General features: G+C 40.3%; 2 protein-coding genes across 2 annotated transcripts; both read left to right on the plus strand.

The window, feature by feature from the left end:
- The first annotated feature begins 406 nt into the window (after positions 1-406).
- Positions 407-5,236, plus strand: LOC113675177 (follistatin-related protein 5). The gene is made up of 5 exons (XM_089189132.1): positions 407-565; positions 1,404-1,566; positions 2,178-2,283; positions 2,644-2,809; positions 3,474-5,236. Exons 1-5 carry the CDS (start codon positions 517-519, stop codon positions 4,310-4,312), a joined length of 1,323 nt encoding a protein of 440 aa, XP_089045258.1. The 5' UTR covers positions 407-516; the 3' UTR covers positions 4,313-5,236.
- Positions 5,237-7,745: 2,509 nt separating this feature from the next.
- LOC113675144 (follistatin-related protein 5) lies at positions 7,746-12,918 on the plus strand. Its single transcript, XM_089189131.1, has 5 exons — positions 7,746-7,900; positions 8,654-8,816; positions 9,039-9,144; positions 9,503-9,668; positions 10,350-12,918. The coding sequence occupies exons 1-5, from the start codon at positions 7,852-7,854 to the stop codon at positions 11,186-11,188; spliced, it is 1,323 nt and encodes a 440-aa protein (XP_089045257.1). The 5' UTR covers positions 7,746-7,851; the 3' UTR covers positions 11,189-12,918.
- The last annotated feature ends 270 nt before the right edge of the window (positions 12,919-13,188 follow it).

Genomic DNA, 13,188 nt, shown 5'->3' on the forward strand with positions numbered 1-13,188 from the left:
GTCTGGTCAACCAACCACTACTAATAACAGGAAGGGTAAAGTTGTGGCACAACGGTTGACGCGCTGAACTTGGGTCTGAGAAGCCTGAATTTGGAATTAGCCGGACTATTGTTTTATGTTCTTTAGTCTAAAAAATCCCATGCGCGGACTTGCAGACATATGAATCTTAAGACTTGAAACGGAAAGCTCGGTCAAGGTTATCCAAATCTCGATCAGACCCAAGTGTAGTATATGATGTAACGTTTCGTTTCAGCTGCACGCAACAGCTGTGCTCTTTAATTCGTTGTCGACTGACCGCCCGACCTTCAACTTAATCCTTTTCCGGAAAGCGCGTGTGCGATTTGACGAAAGCGTGACTTTGCTATTGATGATATGGCGAAACATGAAAGTATACGTCATAGGCCATTTAAGGTATGATTATTTTCAGCATTTTCACGATTCCTGAGGCAGCCATCTTCAATATTCACCACCACGTTGACGGATTCTCGTATCATATCGAGCCAGTGCTTGTTGAAAATGCTTTCAGCGAAGGTTTTTCTTCTTGTATTTACTTTTTTTGCAACTGGTAAGTTTTTACAAAACATGGTGTGATGCTGTTCTTCAAAATATGACACTGCGTTGATTGTATATTCCGGGTGTTCAACAAGTAGTCTGTGTTGTCTCGTAAGATTGATATTAGCCATAACGTCGAGTTGGGGGCGATTCCATCGTTATTTTCGACAGAATTCACATGAACTGATTTAACGCTTTTTCTAAAAGCCCCCCTAATTTCAAACTTATGGTGTTTTCGATCTTCAAAGACGCCGCAATCCTTAACCCAGGTTACTGTTTTATTCCGAACCATAAACATTCATGTCCCAAAGATTGTTCTCTGTAACTAAGGTATGAGCATGCTTGTTTCTCATTGGCACGAAACCATGAATCATCGAAACCTGTAACACGTACCTCCCAGAGCTGGAGATTGTTTCGTGTAACCTCGTACAGCATCTGGAACCAGCAGTATTTGAAACCAACAGCATTTGGAACCAGCAGCACTTTGGAATCAATCCAGAAATAGTTAAAGGAGCTACATCAATGCAAAATCCCAGATTCCATGTTGCCGTGCGTCTGAACAGTAATAGATCACAGATGACATCAAAATGTGGTGCAGCTGAGAACGAATGAAAAAGTGGGGCTCGGAAAAACTTGTTACGAACATAAAAACAGGGCTCGGAAAAATACCACGCAACTCGCCGATATCCGCGCATATTGTATATGTTATCACCAGATTAGGTGTATGTCTTCCACTCATTGCGTGATTTTCGACAAGCCGATACTAAGGAACGTCTGCGGGGACTAAATTTTGCCTCCTCTTAGAAGTTTTTTTTTCTGTTCAAATTAACTTTTGCTTCATTTCGTTTTAGTTTGTTTTAGTGTAAAAGAAGCATCAGTCTTGTCAAATACACCCGAACAATTGGTTTACGTATTTGGATCCGAGGGCGTCGACATCATAGACCCGAAGAGCAAAGAAGTGTTGCACAAGATCACTGACGGTATCTGCACTAAGTCAAACAATCGTTTTTCCAAGTAAGGCTGTAAACCCTTAAACATGTTAAAAGGATAATCTTAGAAATATCCCGATTTTACCGATAATATCCCACACGGTCAAACAGGCACACCAGCAAGTAAAAAAAATTGATGAACAGGCCGACCATCCGAGCTACAGACCTATAGGCCGATCGATTCATTGACCTGGCTCGGGTTGTTCAAAGCTGGGTAAAGGTAACCCAGGTTTAGTGCGAAATTTGATTTCAGATCCGAAAGCTTTAAGAGAAAGTTCAGTTTAAATCTTTTTGCTTGCAATTTCATCATTGGATTTTCTAAAAAGAACTGTGAAAATTTTCCCTAAAAGACTTTTGAACAAAGAAATAAAGAAACCTGAATTAAAATTAAAATTTTCCCTAAAAGACTTTTGAACAAAGAAATAAAGAAACCTGAATTAAAATTTAACCCTGGGTTAGGGCTAATCGGTCTTTGAAAAATTGGGCCCAGACGGACATTTCTGACAGACAGACTGACAAACAGACAGAAATCCGTACAGACAATTCGACCAAACGACTGAGCGTTAAGTGGTACGAATTTTCCCCGACGTAGACACACTGCTTTTCAATAACGATTCCGTTTGCTCGTTATTCTAGGAAAAATTGTTCTTTTGGAGGAGTTATTTCTGTTAAGGATGAACTGATTTTCTTCAGCGACAGTCCTGGGAATCGAGTTCATGTTATTGATGTGGAAAAACAAGAGGTGCGATTAGGAATAACAATTCATTAGCATAATGACATATCTGGGGCGCTTTTGTATATTGCTCACCAAGAAAAATAAAAAGAGAAAAATCCACCAGCCTGATTAAATGACATACCTTAGCTTTAAGTCATACACTTCCTGAATATTTCTCAGTATTTTCCCCTTTTTTTGCGCTTTATTATTGCAAAGCAAAGTTTGGTTTTTTTTTTTTATAACTGACATTTTCAAACAATTAAGTAATGTGCATGGTCTGTAAGCCCCGCTCACCAGAGGGGAAGAAAGATTTGTTGCAACTATGCGTTCCTTTCAAGATCTTAAAATATCTAAAGATGTACTTAAGAGATATCCTTGCCTTTGAAGGTGAAAGAGACAATTAAAACTGGGGGATATCCTTATGACTTGTACTACCTTCCCTGGTTAGAGGAGGTCTGGGTTCACGCCTGGACGAGCTCTACGTTTGACGTCATCAGTACCGCGGGAAGTCTTAGGAAGACACATACCGCCATTAAAGCGCATGTGCAACCGGGTAAGTACCACGAAGACGTAGATATAAAAATCGTAAAAAACAATATGAAATAATGTTCTCTTGTATCAAATCATTGTTAATTAATGAACACAACGGCATTTTCATCGTTTTTTCTTTCTTTTTTTCCTGATGATTACAGAATTTAAAAAGTACATCACAATAGATAGTTCTAGGTCTAACCATGTAAAGAGATCCATCCCATCCAATAAGAGATGCTTGGACCCAAATCCCATAATGCTTCAGAAACCTCTATGAGCTCTTGCAGGACAAGCTACCAAGCTCTTGCGGATTCAACTAATCGTGACCCAGTTCTTTCCTATTATTAGGGACTTAAAGAAAATCACGACAGCGATGGCAGTGAGAACCTGGCAAAAAAGCTAATGAGTAGAAAAATAGCACACAGAGTTTGTACATTTCTTTACGTCCTCTTGGCAAGGAAATTTCGACAGCAATTAAGTCTCGTTTTTACTTTGAAATTATCACTACATCCACATGTTATGCTGCAAGGAAGATATCGCACCATCAGAAACGGTTAACGCATCGAGCTACCGGGAAAACTCTAAGGGGATGAAAGAAGGTCCGTTTTTTCGGAAACTTTTTCCTACACGTTGCTATAGTGAAATGTTACACTCTCCATTAAATCGTTCTTCACTCATTCTCATAGGCTGGACACATGGTTACATGTACGCTGACCAGCAAATAGCGGGTGGAAACTTAGGCTACGTAACACATATGTTCAACCCAGGTATTCATCAACTCGACTTGTCATCTAAGACATACAAAGACTTCGTGAATGTATCAAACTATGGCTGTAGAGGAACTTTTAACTTTGCGTACAGCCCGGTCAACAAGCACGGCTTTTTTGACTGCATTGGATCCAAGACACTCCTGGAGCTTGACATAGCTACTGATCAGGTTGTCCGAAGCTATAATTTCACAGGACGTCCCTACGCTACTAAATACGGCCGGTACATTGTAACCCTTTACAAATCCGTCAACGAATCAATCAACATGCTCCTCACCAGTGAAGTGGTCATTCTTGTCGTTTCTGGTAAGGACAGCGCTCCAATTCAAAAACCCAAGGTGAAAATCCCTGGAGGTGTCAGTCGTCTAGTGTTCGACCCCAAGATTCTCTCTGTTGCTTACATCAGCCTCGTGTACCTTGATAAGATTGCAGTGTTGGATCTGGATTCTCTTCGAGTGAGCTACATTGATGGGGTCGGGAGTGTGCTGACGGCACCTGGTATGCATTCTGTGAGCCGTTCTCTGGTCGTAGCAGGGCCTTGGATGGTAACACCAGCTACAGCTAATAATTCCGTCGCCGTAATCAACATAGCCAACCGTGAGCTAGAGGGCATGGTGCAAGGGGTCGTCCAAGGCTTGCGCATGATTGCCGTGCGTCAAAAAGTTCCTGGTCCTTTAAACGCTTCAGAGTTTATTTATTTTTCACCCCTTAAGCTGATTATTACCTTACTATTTGCTTTACAAGTAACCGTTGGGTAAACCAACAATTTTTCATAACACCTTGGTAGTTTTATGAAGGCCCGATCGACCAAACGCACGCAACATTTCAATGCAACATCTTGCAACATTGTAGGATCGTGTTATTGGATATTGTGAAGGAACTGGCTAGCGCACGCAGCATCTTGCAACATCCAAAAATGTTGCAACAAAAATTAGACCATTTCAAGCTTTATCCAACACCAAATTGCTCCATGTTGCTACAGGGTGGCCGAACTCATGCAACACATTGCACATAACAAAGTTGCAAAATGTTGCGTTGAGATGTTGCGTGCATTTGACCTTGCCTTTAATGGATAGAAACCGCAGAAACCGCTGTCAGTTTAACGACAGAAAAGTGCACTTCGTAAAGATTTTTTTCGCTTACTACTAGAATTGATTGAATCGCAGAGCCAAATTTATATTTCAGAGGACCACGTGTGCATTGTACCTGATCTTAAATCCGTTCAAAAGAACATAACTCGCCTCCTTCTCGACTGACTTGAAGAGAACCAGTGAAACGAGTGTGAAACGAAAAAAGGGAACAGCACATTGAACTGGTCAGAGCAGGTGTAAACTTGACGACTTATACGTGACTGACGAACTACATCCAAAATTTCTATGAACTCCACTGGGTTAAACCGTCTTTAGACAAGTCAGTGATGGGGCAGAGTAGAATCAGAAAAAAAACCTGATCCATATTATCGGATCAATGTCAGTATCTGGGTGACTGCGCACCTACTCCTCCCACAACCTTAAAACAGTCAACTGATAACAAGTCATGGTTATTGTTGAATTAGGGGAGGGGCAAGTATTCAGTTGCTTAGATGATGGAATTAATCGATATTACCAATAGACTTGATACTTATGTTAATAAATGTTAGTGTCAGTTAAAAACGAGTCCTTAATAAACTTACTTTTCTGTTCTTTGAGATGTGAATTATTCTGAGCACACGATAAGCCCATTCTTCCTTAAAATGTTTGTATTATTCCAAGAGTAACCCCTCTGGAAATGTAATTCTGTGCATCAACAAAGTTTTGGTCGAAAAAGAAGTGTTTGTAGTATTCGTAATGTTATGTACGAATTGCTTCCGATTGTAATACAGGTCAATGGAGTTACAAATCTGCCTGAAGCACTCTTCGATTGATTTTCGTAAAACCAAAACCAACGGACAGCTTTTGCAAACAAGGAATTAATGTACTTAGCAGAAAGCGGCTCACTCAAGCTTTAAATTGTTGAGGGTGAAGTGGAATTTTGCAATGAGTAAGTGCATTACAAAATGGAAATGCTGGGACTTCAAGTCACGAGAGGAAAGCAGCTTCTTTGTGTAAGGGAGATAAAAGAGTTTAAGGCGATTCAGAGCGTGAATAGTTCCTTTTTGATGAATTAATACATTCTCGATTTTTGTAATAAATCGTTTGATTGAGTAATTTCATCCAGATAATATCCAGTCATCGATTGTTGCATCGGATTATTTGATTGAGCTGTTTCGCTCGACTGACGTGTAGTCCTTAATTCTACAGCAGGCTGTAAACACTATTTCAATACCTGACCTTCCACTGTACGTTTTGCGATAGTAAAAATGTTGTTGGCAGAAAGTTTCTGTTGAGCAACTTCTATAACGAACCTAGACTTTTACAGCATAAAGCATATAAAAACAATGATTTCAAGGTTGTGTTTTGAATAAAAATTGCACTTTTGATTCCTAAAAAGAATATTGCAATGTTACTAATCATTGAAAAGAGGTTGTATTCTGTGACTACAGCACATTGTTATTAGCCTCCAGGTACATCGTGATCGCCTTAAAGGAAGCTTTGAGCATAACGATAGTTGTTTTAGAGAAAGTGTACTCGTAATACTCACGGTTGACGAGGATTTTTAAGGTTTCTTAAATTTGTATGCATGTTTTCGCTTTTATAGATGCAATGGGGTTTGCCTAGTTTCATTGGTCCATTGGTCAGACTCAAGAATTTCACTGTTTTTTTTTTAATTACGGATTCCCTTTATTGCATCTCCATAGATTAAAATGGCAAGAAGATAGAAACCAGACCCCCGAACGTTTCGTTGCCGCAATATCCGCAGAAAATATCCGCTTTCTTTTAAGCAATGCTCGTTTCCCTAGGTTAGATTGGAAAAGACGTGACGTACATGGATACAATGATTATTGTAACGACAAGTAACGGCAGAATTCCATACAGGTAAGGATGCTTGACAGTAATTTGATTTCCCTTGTTCTGTTTACCGCTTTCATTCTCTTGGCCTGTGATGTTCTAAAAAAGTACTCAAAATGACCCAAAATAAACAGAGCGAGACGAGTACTTACCAATCCCTTAACTTTGATCAACGTATCTTACTCAAATAAATGAAGTCAACTTTTGCACAAACCAGTAATAACATGATGTTAACTGCAAAATACATCTTCTAGATATGCCTTGCCATCTGCGTATAATAATTCTTCCCCATGGGTCTGGGACTGGTAGCTTAACCATGACCAGAATGACGTTATCTTAAAAGGAGAGTAGACTGCGCGCCGGCAAACAACGAAGACCGCTGACCAAGTGCAGGCTTCTAGAGGCCGCTCTGAAAATAAACGTTTGAGTCAAAACTGAAGGTTGTTTTATTCCGAGAGAGCCACACTAGTTTGGTATCTTTATTTAGAGTGAGATCTGAGAAGTTTTTCCAACGGGGCGAATTCTTTGTCTGTTGTCATGGGCCGTTGTAACAGTGTTATCATGCCACTTTTACAGCTTTAATGCACTGTATAAACGGGTTTTAACGTATAACCATTCCGTGATACTGATGCAGTACTCTAAACAACAGAAGCACTGAGTTTAGGCTTTGCTCTCACTTCTTTCTTTAATACTTTTGCAACTTCAATGATCTTTTATAGTTCACTTCGTCCGGTCGATATCCTTATATCAGCTTAACCCGCAGACGTAGTTTCTATTCGTTTATCTATCTTTGCTACACTTTCGGTTAAACAACTGTTTAGATATTGATAATATATCAAAAGTTATCTTGTTCCGGAAACATGATATCTTATATCTTCCCTATGGAAGAAAACGATGTCTTAGTGGTAACTGAGGGTAAAATCAGGGCGCTTTTATTTAAAACGAAGGGTTTTTGTTGATTTACGAACTTTAGTAAGGTCGAAATAAAACTTTTTTGGGCGGAAAATACCGTTTTTGTTATGAGAATTCGCTTTATTTCCATGTTGGAAGTTTAAGAAGCTTCTTTGTGCTGAGTTCTTTAGTTTAAATATGTAATTAGATGCGGAAGGTATCAAGAGTCTACACGTGTCGTTTCAGTTCTTCTTCATTCTCTGTTTCATCTGATCATCCTTTCCCAATAAAAGCGCGAGTGCGATTTGACGATAGCGTGACTTTGCCACAAATGATATTGCAAAACATAAAAATACGTCACAAAACCATTTAAGGTATGTTTATTTTTAACATTTGCCTGTCTCTAGGAGCGGCCAGTCTTAAAATTCACCACCACATTTACAGATTCTCGTATCAAATCGAGCCAACACCTGTTGAAAATGCTTTCAGCGAAGGTTTTCCTTCTTGGATTTACTTTTGTTGCAACTGGTAAGTCTTTACAAACATGGTGTTATGCTGTTCTTCAACATATTACACTGCGTTGATTGTTTGTTCCGCGCGTTCAACAAGTAGTCTCTGTTGTCTCGTACGATTGATATTAGCCTTAAGGTTGAGCTGGGGGCGATTCCATGGTCATTTTCAACAGAATTCATATGAACTAATTTAAGGATTTTTCTAAAAGCCTCTCTAATCTCATACTTATGGTACTCTGTTCACGGACGTCGCAAACCTTATCCCAGGTTTTTATCCTATTCCGAGCTCTTAACATTCAAGTCCCAAAGATTGTTCCCTGTAACTATGCCCGGAGCCTGTTTGTCTCTGATTACCACGAAACCATGAATCATCGAAACCTGAAACACGTAACCTCCCAGAGCTGGAGATTGTTTCGAATAACTGAAGCGCAGCATTTGGAATATTCCAGAAATAGTTAAAGGAGCTACATCATTGTAAAATCCCAGATTCCATGTTGCCGTGCGTCTGAACAGTTATAGATCACAGGATTAAAAAGTGGGGCTCGGAAAAACGTGCTAAAAACACAAAAACAGGGTTCGGAAAAATACTACGCAACTCGCCGATATCCGCACGTATTGTGTATATTATCATCGGATTAGGTGTATGTCTTCCACTCAATGTGTGATTTTCGACAAGCCGCTACAAAGTAACGTTTACGGAAACAAAATTTTGCCTCCCATCAGAAGTGTTTTTTCTGTTCACGCTAACTTTTGCTTCTTTTCGTTTAAGTTTGTTTTAGTGTAGAAGAAGCATCAGTCTCGTCAAACACATCCGAACACCTAGTTTACGTATTTGGATCCGAGGGCATTGAAATCATTGATCCGAAGAGCAAAAAAGTTTTGCATAATATCGCTGATGATATCTGCACTAAGTCAAACAATCGCTTTTCCAGGTAGGGCTGTAAACCTTTATATAAAAAAAAGATTAAAAGAGAATTTAAATAAAAATTTAAAGAGAATTTAAATAGAAATATCCCGATTTTACCGACATTTCTGACGGACAGAAATCCCTTCAGACAATTCGACCCAACGACAGAGCGTCAAGTGGAACGAATCTTCCCCGACGTAAACACGCTGTGCTTTTCAATAATGATTCTGTTTCCTCGTTATTCTAGGAAAAAGTGTTCTTTTGGAGGAGTTATTTCTGTTAAGGATGAACTGATTTTCTTCAGCGACAGTCCTGGGAATCGAGTTCATGTTATTGATGTGGAAAAACAAGAGGTGCGATTAGGAATAACAATTCACTAGCATAATGATATATCTGGGGCGCTTTTGTGTATTGCTCACCAAGAAAAATAAAAAGAGAAAAATCCACCAGCCTGATTAAATGACATACCTTAGCTTTAAGTCATACACTTCTCGAATATTTCTCAGTATTTTTCCCTTTTTTTGCGCTTTATTCTTGCGAAGCAAAGTTTTGTCTTTTTTTATAACTGACATTTTCAAACAATTAGGTAATGTGCATGGTCTGTAAGCCCCGCTCACCAGAGGGGAAAGAAAGATTTGTTGCACCTATACGTTTCCTTTAAGATCTTAAAATATCTAAAGATGTACTGAAGAGATGTCCTCACCTTTGAAGGTTAAAGAAACAATTGCAACCGGGGGATATCCTTATGACTTGTACTACCTTCCCTGGCGAGAGGAGGTCTGGGTTCACACGTGGACGAAGTCTACGTTTGACGTCATCAGTACCGCGGGAAGTCTGAAGAAGACACATACCGCAATTAAGGCGCATGTGCAACCGGGTAAGTAACAAAGAAACGTAGATATAACATCGTAAAAAACAATATGAGATGATGTTCTCTTGTATCAAATCATCGTTAACTAATGCACACAACAGCATTTTCCTTGTTTTTTCTTGTTTGTTTGTTTTTTTTTCTGATAATCACAGAATTTAAAGTACATCAAAATAGACTGTCCCAAATCTAACCATGTCAAGAAATCCAACCCATCCAGTGGGAGATGCATTGACCACAACCGCATAATGCTTCAGAAACCTCTATGAGCTCTTGCAGGACAAGCCACCAAGCTCGGATTCAACTGATCGTGACCCAGTTCTTTCACATTATTAGGGACTTTTTAAAGAAAATCACGATAGCGATGGCAACGAGAATATGGCGAAACAAAAATCTAATGAGCAAAACAATAGCACAGCACGTGCGTTTTAAAAAGTTTATATACTACGTCCTTCTGGCAAGGAAATTTCGACAGCAATTTAGTCTCGTTTTTACTTTGAAATTATCACTACATCCACATGTTATGCTGCAAGGAAGATTTCGCACCATCAGAAACGGTTAACGCATCGAGCTACCGGGAAAACTCTAAGGGGATGAAAGAAGGTCCGTTTTTTCGGCAACGTTTTCCCACACGTTGCCATTGTGACATTTTACACTCTCTATTAAATCGTTCTTCATTCATTCTCATAGGCTGGACACATGGTTACATGTACGCCGACCAGCAAATAGCGGATGGAAACTTAGGCTACGTAACACATATGTTCAACCCAGGTATTCATCAACTCGACTTGTCATCTAAGACATACAAAGACTTCGTGAATGTATCAAACTATGGCTGTAGAGGAACTTTTAACTTTGCGTACAGCCCGGTCAACAATCACGGTTTTTTTGACTGCATTGGATCCAAGACACTCCTGGAGCTTGACATAGCTACTGATCAAGTTGTCCGAAGCTATAATTTCACAGGACGTCCCTACGCTTCTAAATACGGCCGGTACATTGTAACCCTTTACAAATCCGTCAACGAATCAATCAACATGCTCCTCGCCAGTGAAGTGGTCATTCTTGTCGTTTCTGGTAAGGACAGCGCTCCAATTCAAAAACCCAAGGTGAAAATCCCCGGAGGTGTCAGTAGACTAGTGTTCGACACCAAGATTCCCTCTGTAGCTTACATCAGCCTCGTATACCTCGATAAGATTGCAGTGTTGGATCTAGATTCTCTTCAAGTGAGCTACATTGATGAGGTCGGGAGTGTGCTGACGGCACCTGGTATGCATTCTGTGAGCCGTTCTCTGGTCGTAGCAGGGCCTTGGATGGTAACACCGGCTACGGCTAATAATTCCGTCGCCGTAATCAACATAGCCAACCGTGAGCTAGAGGGCATGGTGCAAGGGGTCGTCCAAGGCTTGAGCATGATTGCCGTGCGTCGAAAAGTTCCAGTTCCTGTGAATGCCGCAGAGTTTATCCATTTTTCACTACTAAAGCTGATTATTATCCTGCTTTTTGCCTTACAAGTGACGTTTGGGTAAACCAAAGTGACGTTTGGCAGCATTGTAAAGGCCCGGCCGAAACGCAGGCAACATTTCAACGAAACGTCTTGTAACATTGTTGGATCGTGTCAGAAGATGTTGTGAAGGGGTTGGCAAAGCACGCGCAGCATCTTGCAACATCCGAAAATGTTGTAACAAAAACTTGACCAAATGACCCTCGTTCTCGACTGACTGAGCACCAGTGAAGCGAGAGTGAAAAGGAAAAAAGAGAACAGCATGTAAACGTGACGCCTTATTCGTGAGTGACGAGGTAGACCTTAAATTTTACTACAATTTCCAGTTCCTTTGAACGCCGCAGGGTTTATCCATTTTTCACCACTAAAGCTGATTATTACCCTGCTTTTTGCTTTACAAGTGACGTTTGGCCCGGCCAAACACAGGCAACATTTCAACGGAATGTCTTGCAACATTGTTGGATCGTGTTAGAAGATGTTGTGAAGGGGTTGGCAAAACACGCGCAGCATCTTGCAATATCCGAAAATGTTGTTACAAAAACTTGACCATTTTCAAGCCTTATTCAACACCAACACTTTGTATTTCAGAAGACCACGTGTGCATTGTACCTGATCATAAATCGGTTGGGGAGAACATAACTCACCTCGTTCTCGACTGACTGAGCACCAGTGAAGCGAGAGTGAAAAGATAAAAAGAGAAGCGCATGTAAACGTGACGCCTTATTCGTGAGTGACGAGGTACACCCTAAAGTTTACGACAATTTCCAGTTCCTTTGAACGCCGCAGGGTTTATCCATTTTTCACCACTAAAAGCTAATTATTACCCTCCTTTTTGTTTTACAATTGACCGTTGGGTAAACCAACAGTTTTTTTAATAACACCTCGGTAGCATTGTAGAGGCCCGGCCAAACGCAGGCAACATTTCAACGGAATGTCTTGCAACATTGTTGGATCGTGTTAGAAGATGTTGTGAAGGGGTTGGCAAAACACGCGCAGCATCTTGCAACATCCGAAAATGTTGTAACAAAAACTTGACCATTTTCAAACCTTGTCAAACACCAACTAATGTCTTGCCACATGTTGCTTCAGGTTGGCCAAACGTGTGCAACACGTTGCACGCAACAATGTTTTAGGATGTTGCGTTGAAAAGTTGCGTGCATTTAACCGTGCTTTTAACAGATAGCTTAACCGCAGAAACCGTCGTCAGTCTAACGACAGAAAAGTGTAATTCGTAATGATGTTTTCCTACCACTAGAATTGATTGAATCACAGGGCCAAATTTATATTTCAGAGGACCACGTGTGCATTGTACCCGATCATTAATCGACTGGAAAGAACATAACTCACCTCGTTCTCGACTGACTGAGTACCAGTGAAGCGAGAGTGAAAAGGAAAAAAGAGAACAGCACATAGAACTGTTCAGAGCAAGTGTAAACGTGGCGCCTTAGTCGTGACTGACGAGGTACACCCTAAATTTTACATGAACTACACTGAGTTAAACCGTCTTTATGTCAGTATCTGGGCAACTACTACTCCCATTATGTCAGTATCTGGGCAACTACCCCTCCCCCAACCCTAAAACAGTCAACTGCTAACAAGCCATGGTTAGTGTTGGGTTAGGGTAGGGTAGGGGTAAGTATGCAGTTGCTTAGATAATAGTAATTAACCATATTACCAATAGACGTACTTCTTATGTTAATAAACGTTAGTATCATGAAAAGCGAGTCCTTAATAAACTAGTTTTCTGATCTTTGAGATGTGGATTATTCTGAGCACATAATAGCCCACTCTTCCCTAAAATGTTTGAATTATTCCAAGAGTAGCCCCTCTGGAAATGTAATACTGTGCATCAACAAAGTTTTGGTCGAAAAAGAAGTGTCTGTAGCATTCGTCGTGTTATGTCGGTCGTAATACAGGTCAAAGGAGTCACAAATCTGCTCGAAGCATTCTTCGATTGATTGTCCTAAAACCAAAACCAAGGAAATCACATTGACCAATCAGAAAAGATGTATCTAAGAGCCAATA

The sequence above is a fragment of the Pocillopora damicornis genome, chromosome 12 (genome assembly GCF_964200805.1).
Source record: "Pocillopora damicornis chromosome 12, jaPocDami1.2, whole genome shotgun sequence".
In the NCBI taxonomy this organism is placed as follows: Eukaryota; Metazoa; Cnidaria; class Anthozoa; order Scleractinia; family Pocilloporidae; genus Pocillopora; species Pocillopora damicornis.

What these genes read in the sequence shown, in the direction of transcription:
- LOC113675144 (XM_089189131.1), top strand. Translation starts at nt 7,852, where the DNA reads ATGCTTTCAGCGAAGGTTTTCCTTCTTGGATTTACTTTTGTTGCAACT. An exon ending in ATTTACTTTTGTTGCAACTG is followed by an intron (nt 7,901 to 8,653) that starts GTAAGTCTTTAC and finishes TTTTCGTTTAAG; the next exon opens with TTTGTTTTAGTGTAGAAGAA. An exon ending in TAAGGCGCATGTGCAACCGG is followed by an intron (nt 9,669 to 10,349) that starts GTAAGTAACAAA and finishes TCATTCTCATAG; the next exon opens with GCTGGACACATGGTTACATG.
- LOC113675177 (XM_089189132.1), top strand. Translation starts at nt 517, where the DNA reads ATGCTTTCAGCGAAGGTTTTTCTTCTTGTATTTACTTTTTTTGCAACT. An exon ending in ATTTACTTTTTTTGCAACTG is followed by an intron (nt 566 to 1,403) that starts GTAAGTTTTTAC and finishes ATTTCGTTTTAG; the next exon opens with TTTGTTTTAGTGTAAAAGAA. An exon ending in TCAAACAATCGTTTTTCCAA is followed by an intron (nt 1,567 to 2,177) that starts GTAAGGCTGTAA and finishes TCGTTATTCTAG; the next exon opens with GAAAAATTGTTCTTTTGGAG.